General features: G+C 27.9%; 1 protein-coding gene across 4 annotated transcripts in view; it reads left to right on the top strand.

The window, feature by feature from the left end:
* Positions 1-22,673, top strand: part of LOC135926092 (ubiquitin carboxyl-terminal hydrolase 22-like) — an 89,468-nt gene extending 66,795 nt beyond the window's left edge. For 2 of the 4 annotated variants that reach the window (XM_065461775.1, XM_065461774.1), the window contains exons 9-12: positions 9,284-9,410; positions 19,495-19,631; positions 19,863-20,075; positions 22,451-22,671. In XM_065461775.1, the coding sequence (XP_065317847.1) occupies positions 9,284-9,410; positions 19,495-19,631; positions 19,863-20,075; positions 22,451-22,514 (541 nt within the window). In that variant the 3' untranslated portion in view covers positions 22,515-22,671. Of the gene's footprint in view, positions 1-9,283; positions 9,411-19,494; positions 19,632-19,862; positions 20,076-22,450 lie in introns of all 4 variants that reach the window. The other 2 variants (XM_065461772.1, XM_065461773.1) reach the window with 2 other exon arrangements.
* The last annotated feature ends 454 nt before the right edge of the window (positions 22,674-23,127 follow it).

Raw genomic sequence — 23,127 nt, 5'->3', positions numbered from 1 at the left:
AAATCTTTGTCGTTTACAGTATTTGTTTTCAGATCCTCCCAATTGGTAGGACCTCCCTTTAAAATATATGACAGAGTACGCACTAAAGCCTTCTCTCTATCAATACCTATAGTATCACTTATTTCGGGATCTGCACAGCCAGAACCTAACCTAGACAAAATATCAGGCAAATGATTCTTCTTGCCTCGACGATATCTAATCTCTACGTTAAAACTGCCCACTAATAATAACCAACGCTGCAACCGGGGAGATAACATTAACTCCCTATTATCCTTTCGGAATAGGTGAATTAACGGTTTGTGGTCGGTAAAAATTACAAATTTTTTACCAATCAAATATTCACGGCATTGTCAAACCGAAAATCACGGCCAAGGCCTCCTGTTCAATCACAGAATATCTCGTTTCTACATCCCGAAAAACTCGCGAGAAAAACAGGATGGGTCTTTCCACACCATCAATTAAATGTAATAAGACTCTTCCAACACCTTTGTTAGATGCATCAACCGCTAATATGATTTCTAAATCATTGTTGAAACATACTAAAATTGGCTCTTCCCAAATCTTTCCCTTTAAAATTTCAAACGCCTCTTGTTGTTCCATTTTCCAATCAAAATGAACACCTAATAACTCATACAACGGGGCAGCTACCTTCGCAAAATCCTCGATAAAACGATGGTAGTAATTTACCAAACCCAAAAAGGACTGCACCTCAGCCTTACTATTAGGCTACTTCAAACTTAATATATACTTCAAATTTTTTTGTAATGGCTTCACCTCAATCCCATTTATTTGATGGCCTAAATATTCTACCTCCGTTACGCCCAAAATGCTTTTCATCTTACTGGCTCTCAAGCCTTTATCATGAATTCTCTTAAAAACCTCCTCCAAACGTTGGTTATGCTATTCAGGTGTCATCCCTGTAATTAGCACATCATCCATATAATAAAATACGCCCTCTAGTCCTTGTAACAAGGACGCCATAGTAGGCTGAAAAATAGGGGCCGACACACTCAACCCTAATGGTAATCTACAAAAAGCGAATAACCCTTTAGGAATCGTTATCGTCAATAATTTACAAATTTCCTCCCTCAAAGAAAATTGTAGATAGGCCGACGAAAAATCAACCTTTGAAAAATATTTCGCCCCCTTTAACTGAGCCAAAATTTCCTCAATTCGAGGCAACGGATATTTAACCTCTTCTACCCACCGATTTAATGTTACTCTGAAATTAGCACAGAGCCTCAATTTACCATTTGATTTCTTAACCGGTACCAACGGGGTTGCCCATACACTATATTCCACTGGAACAATAATACCATCCTTAACCCATTGATCCACATCAATTTCCTTTTTCCATTCAAAAGGAACTCGTCGACATGCTAGAAAAATAGGTGAAAATCCCTCCTTTAATTTTACATCCACTTGATAATCATTAAGACAACCTAATTTTTCGAAAATTATTTCATATTTCTTCATTAAAAGAGATACATCTTCACGCATTTTATGTAATTCATTACTATCAATAGTAACCATTGGGTTCCCATTAATGCTAATATTGTCCTCAACCATCAATTCCGTGGAATTTACATACCTCTCAGAATTAAGGGTTAAATTCCCTTTTTCTTTGGTTAAATCCGTCCCTTCTATTTCATAAATTTCTTCCCGAGCATTATTTGCAATATTTTTGTTTTTAGTCTCATTTAGGGCTGAACCATTAGGTGTGGCAAAAATATTCCAATAATTATTGAAAGGACCTAAATTAACAATCCAATCCCACCCCATGATGGTTTCCACCTCTTTCTTCACTACCCATAAATCTAGGAAAAATGTAGTATCATGGAGAATTATTCCCAACTTAGTTTTTCCCAAAACTACAATTTCAGACCCATTAAATTGTCTGACACACATAGATTCCTTTTCAAGTTTACCCCCAGGCCAATACTTATAATAATCTTTTCTAGACATTATTGAAATGCTTGTTCCTGTGTCGAACAACATGTCAATGTCCATCGAGTTAACTCTTACAGTAACTCTCGGACAAGGACAAGGTTCGAATAATCGCTCTATCATTAAAATCTCATATGTTTTAATTGACTGATCAATATCTATCTCATTTGAAACATCAGTTTCATGAGAATTTACATTTGAACATAAATTCAACTCGAAATTTAGCGGTTCTTTAATAATATTCATATTCTTTTAAACAATATCACGGGGATATCTTTCCCATTCGAAAGTATTAACATACCTCTTATCGGAATATTTAACAATACCCTTGGGATATTTCTCCCATCTAAAATTATTAGAATCTTCATTATTTTTATTTTTATCATCAGTATGAAAAACATTTCTGTTAAAATCACGGCTTTTATGAGAATCATATCTCATTTCAGTATAGTTTTTTTATTTATTACTAATTCTACCTCCCGATCTCCTACTTACTATATGATTAAACTTGCAATCATATAGTAAATTTTTGGTACAATTCATGGCTACATGTCCCGGTTTGTTACATTTAGAACACACACGGGTTTTACCATAATTCGATTGTAGAACCTCAAATTTATTCGTGTTGATACCAGAAACTTTTCTAACATTAGAATTTTCTAGTGTCGATTTCCTTAACGGAAAACCCTCACGAAAATTTTGTTCTTTGACCACACAGGTCTCTACCTTGTGGCCCTTATACCCACAGCGGGTACATTTCAAATCTTCAAAGATTTTTCTATTCCCGGAAAACCCATTCTTTCCATCGGAGATATTTTTCCCATTTGACCCCGTCGGACCACATATTTGGCTTTTATTACCATTACTATTCGAAATAACCAACTTATTTATATCCTTATATATAATCTTAATTACTTCTTTTATTTCTTTCAATTCTCGGAGGATAACTACAGATCTACAATATCCAAACTATCATCGTTATTACATTCCAAAGTTTCTACCATTTCTGGTCTGCCGTTCTTGATTTCATTTAAAACCACATTGAAATTACTTTCCAAGACCGAAATTTTTTTCCAACAATCAGCCGACACTGGAGTGTCTCTTTTAATTACCATATACTTTGGTCGCAACCAAAGTACATTTTCCAAATAAAAATTTCAAAATAATATAAATTAAATATATAATTTCTATTAATCCTATGATCGCCTATATCCAATTCATTAATGTTCTGTTACAAGATTTTATAACCCATATCCTTAAAGATGGCAACTTTATTAATAAAAGTAGGCTCAGAATACTTATCGAAATACACCACCATCGCATATTACGAATTTTTACTCTAAAATTACGTTATTACAGAAAATTATATTATTTTACAAAGATTGCGTGTTAATCGAACTAATCTAAAAAAAAAATTTTTTAAACTATTTTTTTTCTTAAAACCATTTTATTAATTAAATTTCTAAAAAAAATTTAAACAACAAAACTGTGATTGCGTTGTGTCCTGAGGAGAGATACAAAATGTAAAATAAAATATTGATTTTACCTTTAACGAATAACCTTGGTATCAAGAATATCCTGTAGTCACGTCTCCAACTGAAAAAAAAATACTACGGGAAAAAATAAAACCTTACTTAAAATCCCTTACTATACTCAAATTACAATTTAAGGGAACTAACTCAAGACGGTTATTTTGTAACAACACGATATTTTTATTCTAATATTGTATTAATATGATATCAAATATTTATAATAAACGAATTATTTCAGACAATAATTTCAAATATCCAAAAAAACATTAAGGAAAAAAAATCTCATATTATTTTTTAAAATAAAAATAATGATTTTTTACAATTATTTTTCAACATCATAAAATAAATATCACGTGTTGTATTATGATAATTATAATCAATCAACCTTATTTATTTTGGTTGATTGGCATTATACAAAAATTAATATAAATTTATCTATAAAACTAACGACAATATCAAAATTTTTTCTTCCTAAAATTATATTCTACATTCGTGTGATTTTCTCTTTATTTATTAAAAATAAACAATTTTATATTTGGTTCCCCAATGTTTATATTTTTTAACTTCATAAAAAAATTACACCAAAAATATATCGTATGATGATTATTTTTCTTTTATTTATTTTAAAAATAAACAACATTAAACTTACTTACCTCATATTTTTTGGTTGTCGCTTCCCTTCAAAAAATTTGTATGTACAATGTTCTTACTAGAGGTGGGCGCGGGCCGTGAAATTACGTGTGACCCATCGTGTCACGCTGGGTCACGGCGTGAGTGTGAATCAATTTTAAATTCCAAGCGTACGGGCCTTCCCAAAATCCGGGCGTGATCGGGCGTGAACATAAATTTCCCGTGAATCACGGAAATTTTAATTTTAAAATTGTTTTTTTATAAATATAAATTTGCAATTTTATAATTATATTATATATTTTCTTATTTAATTTAGTTCTTTTTTAAAAAAGAATAATTTATGAAAACTAAAAATCTTCCGCATTTTATAAACAACATCCGGTATCATATCGTTAGTTCTATTTTCTTTCTATGTTTAGGTGTTTTTTATCGCAAGACTTTATGCTAAATTTTGCTTAGACTTTTTACAGAAAAGTCAGTTATATTTTATTTGTAAAGATCTTCAATCTTTAAATACAACAGAAAGTGAAGGATTTTACAAGCTAGGCCAAGAGATATATATTGGTGTTACATAAGATAACAAAATATAAATGTGAACCGGAAAACTCTCCTGAATATTCTAGGTCCAAAAATATACCATGAAAAAATTTAAGATTAAAAGCATAATCAATAATAATTACTTGTCCATAATCACTAATATTTGGACGGATGACTATAAAAATCTAAGTTTTTTAACCGTTATAAGACATATTATCATTAAGGATTATAAATTAAAAACATTTATTTTGGTCACAAGGGCAATGGATGAATAAAAACGTCAATATTAAAAGTGTAGTCAATTCAATTTTAGGAAAATATACAGAAGTAACTTGAAAAATGCATAGTTGTGAGTGATAACGGAGCAAATCTTATAAGTGCATTGAAAGATGACGAAACGCTAGCAAGTATATGCCTATACTAAATAATGCATTATATTTTTGACAATTGTTTAACTGAAATAGCCTTAAATATAAATGGTGTAAATAAAATAGTACAATATTTCAAACAATCTACAGCTAATAGCAAACTAAGCCACACCCTTAAACAAGATGTAATAACGAGATGGAACTCTGTATATATCATGATGCGAGCCGTTTAACAACACTAGCTCGGATAATCTGAGAGCAGATTCTCGTCCCACAATAAATGAAGTTTGTCTATGGAAACAAAAATTAGTAAAATTTTGTTAACCTACCTTAAAATACAGAACAAGATTTCTTTTAACCCATTAATGGTCAAGATTTTTCTAGTGGATAAAAATGCTAAATTTTTCAAATTATATTGATTAATGCTCAAATATGATATTCTAAAAAAATCAACTAAAAAATAATAATACTAAATAGAAAATCTTGCCTGGTGCATATCTGCACCGTTAACCATTAAGAAGTTAAAAAAGATAAAAATTATGTTAAAAGATTAAAAAACAATTTCTTTTTTTGTAATTTATAATAAAAACGAGAAAATGTTTTTATATATTATGAAAACATTGAAACATTTGATTTGAAGTGCGATTTGACATGTTTGGCACATATTTCTTGAGTGCATATGGCAGTATCTGCATCCATGTTTTTTTCCATCTATAATTTTGGGTAATAATTTCCAGATAAATCAGTAAGGTTTTCGCTCTGTAATGCAAACTGGCTCGCGTGCCCTGTACTTAAATTTTTTTCAACTTTTAATGGTGTTCGAAGGAAGTAGTAACTTCTACCTAAATGCAAGCAAACTCTTCTTGTCATCTCGATTCGTGAATTTCCAGTTTAGGCTATATCGATAAAATTGGTGAATATTGACCACCATTCTTTTTTCCCCTCTTTTTTTATTCTATATATAGATATGAGATTATCACACAGATCAAGTCCACCCATGTGTTTGTTATTAGCAGTGATAATATTTGGTTGAGGAATTTTTATTTTAAAAGATCTTGGAATACTCGTCACTACCGAATTATCATTCCAACGAACTAAATATTTCGTTTAATTTTTCGAACCTATAATCATAATATCCTCTTTCTTTTTTTGCTACAGCATTTATAGATTCAACTGCGCAATGCTCTATTCTATTATCTACAGCAGTAAAATATCCCATTTGTTTTAAATATGACACAAGTTTAATTGAGGTAAAGAAATAATCAAAATATATTTATGATAATTTGTTTTGTAAGGCCTAACTTTATAAAATCTATCATGTATATCTATTTTAATATTGTCTGCCAAATGAATATTATATTTCAAATTTAGTAATTGAAATTGGGTCATTGCATTCCGGATTATTGGAATAGAAATATTTAGACCAATACATCCTTTCCTGTGGAAGCGAATGATATCCAGTAAATAATAGAATTCCAATAAAACTCTTAATATCTGAGATGGTTATACATTATTAGGCCTATTCATTTGTTTTGCATAAATATTACTTTGATCTACAATTAGTTAATATAAGTCTTCGCCGAAAATTAAACAAAATATATCTGATGGATTTTTACCATGCAAATTTTCTTCAAGTTTTATATTTCATTGGGATTGTAGAATATAACGTATTTGTTTTCTCCATTTTGAATAGCGAGAAATTTCAGAATAGATTCTTATAGAAGATAGTTCTGGAATGTTATCATCGATTGAAATATGAATCTCCAATTCACCAGCAGTATCTGAAGATAAAACTCTGTCATTTGTTATGTCATTTTAGAAAACGATTCATTTAAAAATTTTAATTAAATATTTATTTCGTAGAATCTTAATTTTTTAATTAGTCATCTATTATTTTGATTGAATTGGCAAAACAGGTGCATAATAAAAAAAATGTTCAGCAAGGAAGAGGGTACAAATAATTAAAAAAATTTATGAATAAATTTAATTTTCTAATATTTATGAACTGAACCGAATATTTGCGAATAATTTCATATAATTAGGTCGAGATAAAAAATTATAAAAGAAACATATTAGATTCTCAGGGGGCTCAAAAAAAATTTTTGAAATAATTTTCAAAATACCTTTTTGGGGTATAAAAATTTTTTTCAAAATGTTCAGGGAGCTCAAGCCACCCCTCCCACTCCCCCCCCCCCTTAGTGATTTTACTAGTTTTAAGTATAATTTAAAATTCATTATGTTAAATTTGATTTGTTTGAATTTTTTAATAATTTATACTGCTAGATGGTTAACGGTGCATATATACACCAGTCAACTTTATATGGTTACCTATTAAAATTTTAATTGTTTAAAAATTCAAAAATGATTGATAAATATTGATATATCTATAAAATAAATATACACACTAGTTTTCATCGAAATAATTTCATAATATGCACCTGAGATCACTTAGAAGACTTTGCATTTTAGACCTCATAAATTCGCCATGTTTGAGGGCTTCTTAGGGACATTAAAAAATATTTTTTTCATATTTTTCTTTTCCAGTTTTGAAGTACATGTCTGAACTATATAAAAACCTTTTTTATTATTTTTTAAAATAAAAACTACTACGTTTAAAAATGATATATAGGAGGTGGTGTCTAAATTTTCACCGTTAACCAGTAACGGGTTAAAAGATTATTATGCAGCCACTACATAAGGTAGATTTAATTCTAGATCAGAATTTCAAAAGACTTAAGTTTTAATAAAAGAACGAAAGGATGATATATATAACAATCTTAAAAATGCTAAATGATATAAAATTAGATGATATGCATAAGATGCCAACTATCATTTATAACTTTCCTAACTTATCCTTAACTCATAAAAAACCGTATATTCTAAATGGTCATCACCAGCTACAAGTTATAACTTTCCTAATTCATCTTACACTCATAAAAGACCGTATATTCTAGATAATTTAGAGAATTTTTAGATGATTCTGATGAAGCATCAACATCACCGATGAAAGCTGTGAGGATGAACTTAATAGATTCATATAGGATAAATACAACAATATTTTGAAGTTTTGGAAGCAGGAATATTTATTTCCTTTTTTGAGAAATTTATCGAGGAAAATTTTGTCAGCTGCAAGTTCAGCTTCTAGTGAAAGGTTATTTTCTGTAGCCAATCTCTTATTATAGGAAAGTCGTACACAATTGAAATAAAAAGAGATGGACATTCTTCTTTTTCTTAATAAATTTCGATTTATAGATTGTATTTATTTTTTGTTATTAATATGGATTATAATTAGAGAATAAATAGAATGAATTTAAAAAAGTGTAAAATTATAGCAATAGTTTTGAAAAATCTAAAAACACCGTGAATTTTCGGGCGTGACGGCGTGAATCAAAATATTGCTTCGTGAGCGGGCGGGTAGGGTCGAAAATTTTTTAGTGGTAAGCGTGAATGGGCTTAAATTTTTTTATTGCCACCGTGAGCGGGTGGGCCGTAAATGAAAAATTAGGCCCGCGCCCACATCAAGTTATTACCCTATCCCTCCCCTATGTAGACGCTGAGAGCCTTCTATTTATTCACTTAATTTAGAAAAAAATATTTAAATATTATAAAATATATATATGTTAACATCTGTTATATTTTCAACTTAAATCATTTTTTGAGCGCGTTATTTTAAATTTAAAATGATTTTACCGAAAATGTATTAGATCATGTTTAGAATACCTACCCAATAAATTTTAGACAAGTTTGTCATGAACTTTAGAACTTAATAATATTTATATTAGATTTTCCAAAATTTTTTATATAAATAACATGATGAAATGTATTTCCTGTAAAATCCGATTTTTAAATTTTAAAAAACACACTCAAAAAATGATTTACAGTTGAAAAAATAATACATTGCCGGAAAAAACACATTGACATTAACATATATATTTATATAAAAATTAAATTTTAACCAATCGTAAAAACAACCATAGTCAAATAATGTTAATTTTTTTTAACTAAGTCAGATTACTATTAACTTTTTTAAAATAGCATAAAAATTAAAGTAATAATTTGTTCAAATTCTGGAGATATATCATTTTAAATAAAATCTATTACTCAATTGATTATTGTAAGCATTAAAAAATGATTTAAGAATAGTCTTAAAAAATCAAAGAATTAGCAGTATCGGAATTGGCTGAAAAATCCGGAATCGCATATCTTTAACATATAATAAAAAAAAGTAAATTACTAATTTTAGAAAATATTTGTTCAATTTATCTACAGGTTCACTTGCAGAGAAAATCTGGGTAGTCAATCTAAAATCAAATGTTCCAACTGCAAAACTTATCAAGAGTCCACCAAGCAACTCACCATGAGAAAATTGCCCATTGTAGCTTGCTTCCATTTAAAAGTTTTCGAAATTTCTTAACAATTATTATTTTATATCACCAAATTTTAAATTTATAGTTATTGACTTTGAGTATATAATGGAGATAAATCTTTTAATGTTTATTTGGAATCAAAATATTTCGCTCAAATCAATTTTATCTAATTTTTTGCTCAAATTTTATTTAATGTTAATATAAAGAAATACAGTTATAAATATATTAAAAATTATTTAATCAAGTTGGGCGGTTTTGTTAATTAAGCTATTTTTACTTTTATAATTAATAAATCGTCTAAAACCCTTCAATAGTTTATTTGTTAAATAAATTTTAATTGTTTGAATATTTTGTTTCCATTTAAGGAAATTTAATTGACCACATTCAATTTCTATTGCAAAATAAAAGTATTAAATCCAACAAATAACTTTATTTTTGTCAATGAAAGACAAACATAAACAAATTCGTTTTTTTATTGAAAATTCTTGGTGTACCAATTACCACTTACTATAAAATAGGATTTATACAACTGCTTAATATATCAAGCATAAATTTATTAGGACTAATAACTATTTCTAATACACAATTTTAAATTAATGTGAATTATAAAATAATTATATTTAAAGAATCACTTAAATGACCCAAAATAGAAATTTGAATTTTTTGATTTAAAATTTATATAAAGTATAAAAAATTTAAATGTTAGAAATATAAATTAATACACAAAAAGTTTCTTAGGAATAATTGTATTTTGTATGTTATATATTTACAATGTAAAATCCAATCTTCGTTGGGATTGAGCTAATTTTTCAATTATCTCATCCTTGCTTGTCGTCAAATGCCTATGAATATTCAAAAGATCCAAACCTTTCAATCTACTTTCAGAAGTTGTACTTCTTGGTATGTTTTTCAGAGATCTGCAGGCCTTATTTAAATATACCCAGGCCGGGCCTGAATTTGAAAATTTTTTTTAAAATAATATCCGGGCCGAGCAGTATATTTTAAAACAGCCTATATTTGAAATCATTATTATTAGCTATAAAAATCAAAAATAAATATAATTTATTTTTAAAAAATCCGGGTCGGGCCTGAAAATTTTATTTAAAAAAAAGCCGGGCCGGGTCTAAAATTTTTTTTTTAAAAACCCTAGCTGGGCCGTAAAAATTTTAAAAAAAAATTCGGGCCGTGCCCTGCAAATGGTACCTCTGCAGGGCTTTGTTATTCTTCTTAAAAAAGAGAATGTTCTCTCATTAGTTTACTAATGGGAAGAGTTGCTAAAATATAAACCCTTTTAGTGTTTGAAATAATGCAGAGTATCCATAGCATTTTTTCGAACTATATCAACCCTAGTTAATCTTATAAACATAGTTATTCAGCTAATAAGGCATCATAAGATACTTTAACATCTTCATGGTAAAAATCTAACAAATATTTTTTTTTCTATCATTATCTGAAAAAGGTTGGGAAGGCTTTTATGGAAGTAATATTTGCAGATTGGTAAGTGCTGCATGATGAATTAAAAACCATTCATTTATTTGGGTTATAAATGTATCTATATCTAAGATATACTCTTCTACTGATCCTATATTAATGTTTTAACTATGAGCTTGCCTTGCTGCAAGTCGAGGGAGACAAATATTAAACACGTATAGCTCTGCTTTTGGCTTAACAATAACATATAATGAAATTCTTCATCAACATTAGCCCTAATTTCCTTGAATTCTAATAAAATGCTTTCCTCTATTCTCATCTTCTTAATCAAGTCAATGTCATGTTTTAGAAAAGTAATACATAAAATAGTTGTATAATTAAATAATACATTCTAATGAGAAAAAATTTTGGAATAAGCATTGAATCCAATAATTTTCTTGCTTCTGAGGAAATATTTCTTTCAGGCCATTGCGATATTTCAGTAATAGCAAATAATCGGCTCTTCTAATTCCATAAAGGCTGTTACTGCTTGATGGCGGAGACTCTATCTCGTTGGACAAGGTTGCAATTTCTTTCTCCCTGTTGGACAATTTCAGAAATAATTATTATTTGACTAGAAATTTTAAAATGGTAGATAAATATTACGCCACTAAAAATTTGAAAATAATAAACTTGAAATCGAAATTAATTGATAAAAACTTAGTTGATGAATAATAAATGTAATTAAATATATATTTAATATGAGATAGGAATATATATTAACAAATATAAATTAATATAAACAAGAATATTTTTTAAAATATATCCGGCATACTTTTTGGCTTTGAGGGGGGGGCTGCGTACGCGCCTATCATAAGTACTTTTAAAAATAGTTGGATCTCTTTGCTTTTAAGTTATCGATTTGTTTGGCGATTTTTATTCCACTATTTAAAGTATCCATATTTAGATTAAGTAAAGTTAATCCACTTTAAATGCTGGGAGATAACAAAACGAATACTTTTTATAGCAAATTTATTATACATACACAATTTAAAAGACAATTGCACAATTCGAAAGACATTAAATAAAATAAACTTTACATATTTTAAAAAAAAAGAGTATTCGTCAGCAACAGTGGCACACTCTTTGTATTTAAAAAGTTGTATTAGTTCCAAATATGGCATTAAAATTTTACTTACTATATTTCTCATGTGTTATTTTATTGAAATATCAATAAAGTTTTACTGATTAAGAATTAGATAAAAAAATTAAGAATTAAATTATCCATTTTAAAAAAATTAATAAAAATTTTTTTTATTTGGTCAATAAGTTCTATTAATTATGATTTGAACTTAAAAGTCGATTTGAACAAAAACACATCTGGGAGCACTCCAAAAATCGAGGGACTATCTCTTCTTCATCACTTCTCACTCCAAGGCTAAGTCCTCTATGAACTTCATATACATCCTTTACTATATCTATTAATTCGCTGCCGAGCAAAATTGCTTCTCCATTAGGCACACCTGATGTCATCTCTAACAACAGTCCGTAAATATATCCTCTTCATCATTTCTGCCCATTTGTGGTGCATAAGCTGAGTGTTTAATATTTTTTTTGCAACGACCAATTTAACGACAAATATTCGATCATTCATTTTTCACATCCAATGAAAATTTTTAGTTATTAAAATTTATTTAGCTAAATTAATTAAATAAACAAGATAAAATATCTATTCACTCAGTAACCATTAAATGAAAGCACAACAAACAATATCCACCTTTTTTATTCCTTGAAATACTAGCATTGGTGAATTCGTCTAATCCCGTGGTGATTCTTCTCAACAACTTCTTGAACATGATAAGTCTATCAATGAAAGGGATTAATTAATTATACAATTAAGAAATTGCGAACTATTTCCTGCTTATCACGCGAAACGTTAATTAGACCAATAAATATCAACTTATTCTTATCCGAAGAGGGCGATAACTTTTTCAAAATATCTCTTTTCCTAGTGAAGTTTAAGATATTAAAATTTCCTGCCCGTCACGCCATCATCCATATTATAAAGTTAAAGAGGACGAATATAGATAACGAATATTCTTTTAAAATACCAATTTTCATAGTGGAGTATAACTGAGCCGCTCTTACGCACTGGGGTGTACTTGGGCATGGTAATGCAAAATTCCTCTACTGAAGCCGACTCCAAAACGACTTAGCCCAATATATAGCCTAAAAAATTAGCTCAGCTTTGGAGTGCTAGCCAAAAATATCGGCTCAACCTTGGAGAGCGAGCCAAAAAAATTGCTCAACTCGGTGCGCGTGCCAAAAAAATCTCTCAACCTTGGAGCACGAGCCGATAAAATCGACTCAGCCTTGAACTCATCTGTGTATTATCGCATTCCAATTTAATAAATCCTGGCTCGGTCCTGAACGAATTTTTTTTATTTGTCCATAAAATTAATTCCAATATTTGTTAATTAAAATAAAATCTTACCTTTTTACCCCCTTTATTGTATAATGACACTCATTTCACTGTAATATGGGGATGATAATTATATTTTATTTTATCCTTTATAACCTTAAATTCTCAATGTTCGAAGAGATCAATGGATACACTCTTTTTTAATGATGATTGTTTTTATCATTTAAAATAGATTAAATTCTACCCGACTTTTTATTATTAAAAAATAACAAATTTAAGAGCAGGAAATTAATTAGAAAGAAGAATAGAAAATTTTGATTTTGAATATTTAAAAATTAGGTAAAAAATATGTTTATAAGGGTAGGTATTTTCCAGAGTTGTTTAACCTTTCTTTTAAAAGAGCGCACTCTGCTATCGTTACCCATCAAAAAAAGTACGATATTAGCTACTATTTTTTAAAAGTAGCTTTGACTACTTTTTATAAAAAAAATTAGAAATAGAAATAAATTTGTTTTATTTTTTGCTTATAATGTAATTGCATAGTATATAATACCATTTATAAATATCTAAATATATTTCGTTTTGATTATAAAAAATTCATGTAAAAAGACTAATTTATGTAAAAAAAATAACTATCTATGGTAATATTCATTTTTTATTAATTTTTTCCCATTTTAATAATAAAATCATTTCTATATTATCATCCCCAAGTCTAGAGCGACCATCAGAAAGTTTAAGTTTCGCCTTTCTAAATAATCTCTCAGCACTAACAATTGAGCGCAAGACAGTATTTAATTTTATATACATATTTTTAATATAAGAAAAATTTTCAAAAATACTCATTTGTATTTTTAGATTTAAAAAACTCATCTAAGGGATTTTCTATTATATCCTTAAAAAAATTATCAAGGGAGGTCGTTTTTATGGTTCTAACTAGGGCATCTTTGTTTGCTATCTCAGTCTTTAGTGTCTGGCGACAATAAATTGTTGTACCAAGAGATAGAGTTTTAATCATGGTATAAATTATCAACCAATGTCATTGGCTGAACTGTATCAATTATAAAATCGACAATAACTTCAGCCAGTTTCTGAGAAATATTGGTATATGCAGTGGCATAGCTAGGATTTATCCAAAAGGGGGATTAAAAAATTATTTTGGGTCTTCGCCCCCAAACTCTCTTTCCTCCGGCCTTCGGCCCGGTCCCTAAAAAAATACTATATAATATTAATTTTTCAGTAGTTATCTTTATATCATCTTTGTTAAAGTCGGCTGAACAATTGGAAATATCTAAAATTTGCCATAATTTTAAGCTTTATTAGTGTCTAACCACGTAGCCACCATAAATAAAAAATATTAATAACAAAGTTTTGGCTAAATTTATGATTAATAGGCAACTGAAAACATTATTCTGAAAATTTTATCAATGTTTACTGTTCAATTGTAAAATAATTCAATCCATTCGGTGTAGGAAAAAAAAATCGCCTCCCATACCTCCTATTTTTTATGATTACTCAATTTATCTTATTCTATGTTAAAAATAATTATATTAATTAAATTTTTGCTTATAACAAAATTTTACTCATATTTCATTATAGATTTTATTTATTACTAAAATACTTTATTATAAATAACATTCCTTTATTTAACTAGGATTTATTTTAATGAGAATATTCAATAAAATGAATTTCAAAATTATAAATTTTATACAGATTATTATATTAAAAATTTGTTGTTTATAACTATTTAAAAAAATATATAATTACAATAAAATATAAGTAATTGTTGCACATTACAGTATTTAAAAAAATATAATTTAACAATTATAATTAATACAAGTGATTATATTATCAAGATATAAATAACCCTTATTGCAAATGCAATACTTTTATTAAAATAGTATAATATAAGTTTTGCATATAAAAATTTTATGACTAATAAGAACATATTATAATCATATTGTAATTTTATGATTTGAATTTATAAAGAGAGATCTACTTTTCTCTGAGATTTGGCTAATTATCTAGAATCAAATTTTTATCTAAATAATTTCTTTATACATATATAATAAAACTAATCCATTTAAATGGTTTTCTCCGGTGCTATTTCTTAATTAGGTTTTTAACCTTTGTTAAAAAAACCTTTCATTAGTACAGGTACTAATCGGTAAGGTATTAAATAAAAAAAACAATGTTTTGATATTAGGCAGGGAATCTAAAGTGCAATTACACTTGAAAAAGGCCTGCAAAACATTTTTTGGTCTCAAAGAGTACCCTATTCTGTCAAGATTTTTATACCAAAATTTTGATATCATAAAGTAACTCATCATACGATCCTGATAAATCATCAGAGTAAAACTCTGAGATTTTCTTAATATCTTCTCGCGTTTCAATAGTCAACAATTCAGACTCAACCGGCAAAAGAAAATAAAGCTTGCTGTATCTTTACCAAATTAAACGATTTTAAAAAAATTAATTAAAATTTAAATTTTCATGTTTATAGTTACATTCATTTTTTTTAAAGTAGCTAAATAGCGCCAAAAAAGGAGCTCGCTAAAAAAATAAATAATTGGAAAAAAAGTAGAGCGCTATTATCTATAGCTGCCAAAAAAAGAGCGAGCTACTTTAACAACACTGATATTTTCTCTAGAAATCTAAAAAAACAGAAAAATAGAACAAATTTATAAAAACGCAAAATTATGTTTATAGAGTCAATATTTTCCATAGAAATTTAAAATAAAAGTAACACGATACCCATCCTTATTTTCCAATAATCAAATTTAATATATGTATAATTATTTATTAAGTTTCAATATTGAGCGATAATACACAGATTTCTAGTGAACCAATTTTTTCGGCTCTAGCTCCAAGGCTGAGCTGATTTTTTAGCTTACGCTCCAAGGATGAGCCCATTTTTTCGCCTCGTCCGAGACTGAGCCTATATTTTGGGCTTGAGCTTCATGGTTGAGGCGGCTTAAGTGTAGCGATTTTGCATTACTACTTGGACAGACACCTTACATTAGATAACTGCACAGGCTGTCCGGGTTCGGACATTAAAAAAATATTTTTTGGGCTCTGTTAGGGTTGTAAGAGCTGTCCGAACCGAAAAATAATAAAATATAAATATCCTAAATTATCATTATATGTCATTTTCAATTATTATTTTATAATAACTATTTTATGTGATTATATTTTAGTACATTGCATTGCATAGTTAGTGATATTATTATATACTTTATTTCATCATATTCTATCAAGTTAAATATAATATATTTTACTAATACCTATTTAATTAAATTGCCTCATATTTTCATATTAAAAAAATTATTTCAATGGATGCCAAATTAAAAAAAATTGGTGAAAAGATTAAGAGCAATGAATGAAGTAATGGAAAATGCCAATGGCAAATCTGCGGTCTAGAAAACGTTTTGATTTGTTTATGATGAGTAGTTGTTTTGCTAATTTATGATATTAAATTATTTTAGGCATAAATGCGTATTTACAATAGAGAGTAAAAAGACTGAATTAACAATTTATAGCCTTTTTGGTACTGATCCCAAAAAACTTAAAGTTGTGCCAAATTAAAAAAAAGAGTGTACAAAGGTGCTCACCATGCTTTGTTGACGTGATTTGAGATCATTTGATGCAATTCATGGGGAAGGCTTTGTTGATTGTTGCCAATATTTTGCCAAAAATGGGTCAATATATGGAAATATTGATTTTAAAAGCATCATTCCAAATCTCACGACAATTTCTAGAAATTTAATAGATACTGTTGATGGTATACGCAATAAATTATTTCCAAGGGTCGATGTGCTGATAACAAATATATGAAAATATAGTTAAATTATTTATAATTTTTAGATTCGATTGTATTTTAGTTTTTTTATAATATTTTTTACAAATTAAATAAAATGCAACTTAATATATATCTTGATTAGATTATGGCCAAAATAAACTTTTATTTAAGATGGCGATGAATAAATACACAAAATTTTTTTTGGTTATTATAATTTCAAATTGTAAAATTTTATTCGGGCTCGCGTCGGGTTGGACTAAAAAATGTGTGCTCGGGTCGGTCTCGGACAAAATAATAATTTAAATTCGGACTCGGGCTGCGAAAAAATTACTTTGCAGACCTCTACCTTACATTATAATTATACTCCATAAGTTATTCAATATTTTTAGTTTTTACTTCTAATTGTTTAGAGAGTTAATGATAGATAAAAGCAAAATTTAGTTTTAGTGGCATTGAAATCGTCGATTATTTACGGCATTGGTCACGTATAATAATTCAATTCACATTTAAAACATACATTATTTAAACGAAATTTTTTTCCTATAAAAATGACTAGGGGTGTACCGATACCACTTTTTGGAGGTAGATCCGATCCGATATTCCCGATAGTAAATTGATATCGGCGGATTACCGATCCGATATCATATCTAATTTTGTATTCTGTAAAGATACCAATGGTTTTAATTTTAATATAATTTTTATTAGTATACCATCTATAATTTAACTATACCATAACTTATGTCATTTAAATATATTATAATGATCAGTTATAGTTTATATTCAATTCAATTGCAATTCTTAAAGTATATAAAATATTTTTATTCTTAAATTACTTTTATATAATAAGTAATAAATAAATATTTAACAATAATATATCTAGTGTTGTTAAACGGCTCATTTTGAGCCGATTTTTAAAAACGGCTAACTCAATATTTTATTAAGAAAAATATTATGCAAGCCTCAAGATTTTGCTTATTGGTGGCACAAAGGTTTGGACATCTATTAGTGAAATCTCGAGACTTAAACAATATTATTCTGGCGAAAATATTGAGTAAGCCGTTTTTAAAAATCGGCTCAAATCGAGCCGTTTAACAACACTAAATATATCAAAGATTTCTTTTTAGAAATACCAATCCAATTTATCAGAGGTCAGCCTGCGGCGATGGTAACTGTCGATATCACCAGCTTCACTAAAAACAGATTCTGAAGAGATTATCGCACGCTTTTATAAACAGAATGCGCAAAAAAATGGCAGAATGTTTATTAATAATTATTATTAAAAAATATACATAAAAATGGATTTCGATTTTATTTATAAAAATAAATGATTTTAGATATAACTTTTTTTTAAAATTTTATAACATTTTATTTTTGTTAAAGATGCCATTTTATATCGGATCGGCAAATTTTATAATTGGCCTATAACCGATATTTAAAAAGGGTGAAATATCGATCCGATGCGATAAAAAATATCGTTACATCCCTGGACATTGGTAATTCATATTTAAAGCATTATTTAGGACAAAAACTATAAATTCACATTATTTAGACTATATTGATTTTTTTTAAACGACTATTTAAGACATTGGTCACCTTTTACACTGTGTATTCAATTTCTATTTAAAATTTAGAATAATAAAACGAAAAATAAATTTTTAAAAAAAATCTATTTTCGATTCCGATTTTTAAACTAAGCCTAATTAGGCTTCGACGATTCATTAGTCAACATATTACGCAACACATATTACCTTTTAAACCGGTTGAAAACTTAGTGATTGAATTTTTTATGTTTTTCTCATAGCAATAGAAAAGATAATTTGCTTTAATGACCTTAGGTGACTCTGGATCCTACTAAATTTAGGTGACTATTCAATTAAAACCTATCTTTAGGTCAAATGACATTTTTAGGCTTCAACTACTAGGTGAGATCGATAAAACACACCTAGAATCTTTTTTATGTTTTTCTCATAGCAATAGATAAGATGATTTGCGTTATAGATGACCCTAGGTGACTCTGCAGCCTACTAAATTTAGGTGAATATTCAATTAAAACCTATCTCTAGGTTAAATGACTTTTTTAGGCTACAACTTCTAGGTGAGGTCGATAAAACACCCCTATATATTGAATAAATTATATAATCAAACCCTTAGCAAATTTTACTTGATTAAATTATAACTGTTAAAAATGGGAGCGAAATATTTTGACCCACTGGTCAACTTTCATTAGCTAGTTTTCTATAACATCGTAAATAAGATATTTTCACTGAAATCCAAATCACCACATAGATTTGTAATATTCGATGAAATTTAATGATAAACAACTCCAAAAATTTATTTTTAAATTATTTACATATTATATTGATAACCTTCAAAAAGGAAGCACAATATATTAAACCATGATAACGGTGACATATTCTATTCTACTATTTTTTTTAAACTCATTGCTTTTCTCGCATTTTTTTATTTCTTATTCAATACTTAACAGAGGTTCGAGCACAGCATTCAAAATCACAAGAAAATCTCTAAATTTGTATCTTTTCCAGAGGAACTTGATATGACTCCATTTTTAGCGTCCTGTAAAGATGGCGTTATTGATTCCAGGATCGATATAGCTTCTAACAAGTAATTGAGTAAAATATTTATTTAAAAAACATTGAAACCCTTGAAGATGTCAATCACTATACGGTTTACATATAGATAAATTATAACCTTGCATGGCTGGCAAAATGTTAAGTCCCCTATTTTATAATGTAAGAAATCTAAATTTATTTAGTCCTTATTTTATTGTCTTTATTTCTCCCATTCTGATATTATAGATTTATGTATCTATAAAAATATTAATGAAAAAATCAGATACCTCTTATTCGCTGTTGTAAACCATATAGGGAATCTCGACTCTGGCCATTACGCTTGCTACGTTAAAAATAATCATTCCACTCCTTCCTTCAATCATTCCACGTCGCAAAATGACAATAGCCACAAAGCAAATGACGATGATAAATGGTTTAAATGCAATGATCATTGTATTACACCGGCTAGTCTTAAGGAGGTGCTAGGGAGTGAAGGGTAAATAAACTAGTGTTGTTAAACGGCTCGTTTTGCGCCTATTTTTTAAAACGGCTAACTCAATATTTTAGCTATAAAAATATTGCTTAAGCCTCGAGATTTTGAAAATATATGTCCAGACCTTTCTTCCTTCTATGAGTAAAATCTTCCGGCTTGCGTAATTATGTTCTGAATGAAATATTGAGTTAGCCGTTTTTAAAAATCGGCTCAAAACGAGCCGTTTATCAACACTAAAATAGACCGGTATCTTATCAATTGCATTCATCATAATTGATAGAAATTTTGTTCTTACTTAGCATTATTTGAATTTAGGATGGTTATAATATTTATTAAATTTTATCCTTATGAGTATCCTTTCCATTTAAAAAAACATATTTAGTTGTAAAAAACAGATGAACTTAGAATATAAATTAAATAAGTTTTAAAAAAGAACAACACCATATAAGTTTTATAGAGTGATGGAAAAAACTTTTTTTTAAAAATGCACAAATGTTAATTTAAAGATATAATTTACTTTGTTAAATCGATTTATAAAACCATGAACGTCATTCAGTAAATTTATTTCTTCGATATACTCGATTTTTAAATAGAAGATTAGCATAAACTTTAAATTATTTTCTTTAACCAATGTTTTTGTAAGTCCAATTTTAAGCAAATAATAAATTTCCCCAAAAGCAATAATAACATAAAATTATAAGAAAAAAGTGTGAAACTAAGATAATATTTTAAATTTGTAATCAAAAAAAAGGTACCTAAAAATATTAAAATTTATAATGAAAAATACCAACCAAAATTTTACCCCCCTCCACCCCACCTTACTAAATTGATACACAATAATCAATATAATGCCGAATATAATTTTTTGACATTTAAAAATTATATTCTACATAATATATACAAAATAGATATTTACAAATACAATAATTCACAAATGATTAGTTGATAATATTATTATCTTAATCTATATAGGTTTAGTAAAGAGAACATTCTCAACCACACTAAAAAAATTGTTTAGTGGGCTAAATCCATGTTTGGTAGGAAAAATATTTTGAATCTAGGACTCGTGATTTAACATAACCCTAACTTTATTATTAACTTTTTCGTATTTCATTATTTTGATGAAATCAGTTATAACATGAAATTGATCTTAGCCCGGCGCGATTTAAAAAAGTTTAATTAGCAAAACTTCAAATTTATATTTAGAAATTGAGAAAAAAATTTTTAAATCATATAAATGTTGTTGATGGACAATGACCCAAAATAAATAACCTATAGGAATAACAAAGCCAAACCCAACCCTTAAAATCTTGATATGTTGCAATTAGAGATCTGCAAAGTTAGTCGGGCCTAATTCTATTTAAAGTAATCGGGTTCGGGCCGGGCCTAATATTTTAAAAAAAAATTCGGGTCGGATCGGACCTTGGAAATTTTTTTAAATATATCTAAATTTATCAATTTTATATTGAATTTTTTATTTAAAATAAAAATATTTGATTTTATTTATTGAAACTAAACGACATATAACATATGTCTTTTATTTTGAGTAATTATAAAAATTAATTTCTATATTTAAATAAATTCAAGCCGGGCCGCGTCGACAAATTTTTTTTAAAAAAATTTCGGGTTCGGGTCGGTCCGGCATAACTTTTTTAAAAAATTTCGGGCCGGGCCGGCAAAACTTTTTTTAAAAAATATTCGGGCCGGGTCGAGCTTGAAAAATTAGGCCCGATGCAGATCACTAGTTGCAATATCTTAATAAAATTAAGTAAAATAGCAAATTCGGTTCGCAACCTAAACTTTACTAAGCTGTTAATCTTATTTATAGCCCTATCTTCAGCTTTCATTCCCAGCACTTTAGAATCAGCGAAACTTATCACGTCAGATAATAAAAAACCTTTGATATAACACTCACACCTTGAGCCAAAAGACAGACCTTGATTTGGAATTATAGTTGTGTAGGCGCATTTGCTAAATCAAATACTCAATACACACATTAACGCGAAATAAATATGCTGCTTTATAAAATATGCAGTTTTTTCTACCACATTAGGGAGCTTAGTATGAAGCGACCTATTTTTTTTAATGTATTAAGCAAAAAAACAATTATCATTACGGGGACCTAAATAAAAACTAAAAATAGCGTTTGAAGATTCAACAACATTTATATTCATAAATTTTAACCCAATTATAAATTTATGAATTTTTAAATATAATAGTTCAAATAAAATTTTTGATTATCAGAAAAATGAAAGCAATCTATAATTATTTTGTGGCTTTTTTTCAGTAAGGGTTTCCTGGAATTTTTTTCGGGATTCAATTTAAAGGTGACAATTATATCAATAAATGTATTTCTTTAAAATAAAATTAACATCAAGATACCTACTCTTTTACCAAAAAATATATTTGCATTACAAAGAAGAGGAAGAAACGATTGAATAGAAATTATTTTATTACTTAAGGAACATATAATTTAATATCATTATCGTCACATATGGTTTTTTTCCCCCATTTTTGGTAGAAAAATTTAAATATTTCTGCCATAATGTTAATTATTTATGGGCCAAAGTTTACATTAAAATTAGGAAAATTATAATTTCATCCTAACTTTTTTTAAATATTAGTATTTATGCTATACATTTTATAAATGATTAAACTTATATTAAATTATTTGCTGTTCAATTGTATTTATGAATATTTTTATGTATATTTAAATTATAAACAGTCTAGCTTATACAAAATAAAATCTAGCAATAATTTTTTTTATGTTGTATTAGTAGTTACATTCAATAGCGTATTTAACCTTTGTTGAGTCAAATTTTCAAATAGAACTAACCTAAAATCATGTCACGACTACCAAAGACGAGGGGAGGTAACTAGAGATTTAAATTTCCTGAAAAAATTGGTTCAGGAAATTTCCCCGGTAAAATTAGGGGAAATAACGGAAAATTAAAAAATAACCATAAAATACACTTTAAACCTTCAATTTCTTTTATTGAATAACTTTACTAAATTTGGGAAACTAAGGAAAAATAAAGACAAAAATACACTAAAC

This window comes from Gordionus sp. m RMFG-2023, chromosome 3, assembly GCF_954871325.1.
Source record: "Gordionus sp. m RMFG-2023 chromosome 3, tfGorSpeb1-WG-v2, whole genome shotgun sequence".
Classification (NCBI taxonomy): Eukaryota; Metazoa; Nematomorpha; class Gordioida; order Chordodea; family Parachordodidae; genus Gordionus; species Gordionus sp. m RMFG-2023.
This window is presented reverse-complemented; position numbering and strand designations above follow the sequence as displayed.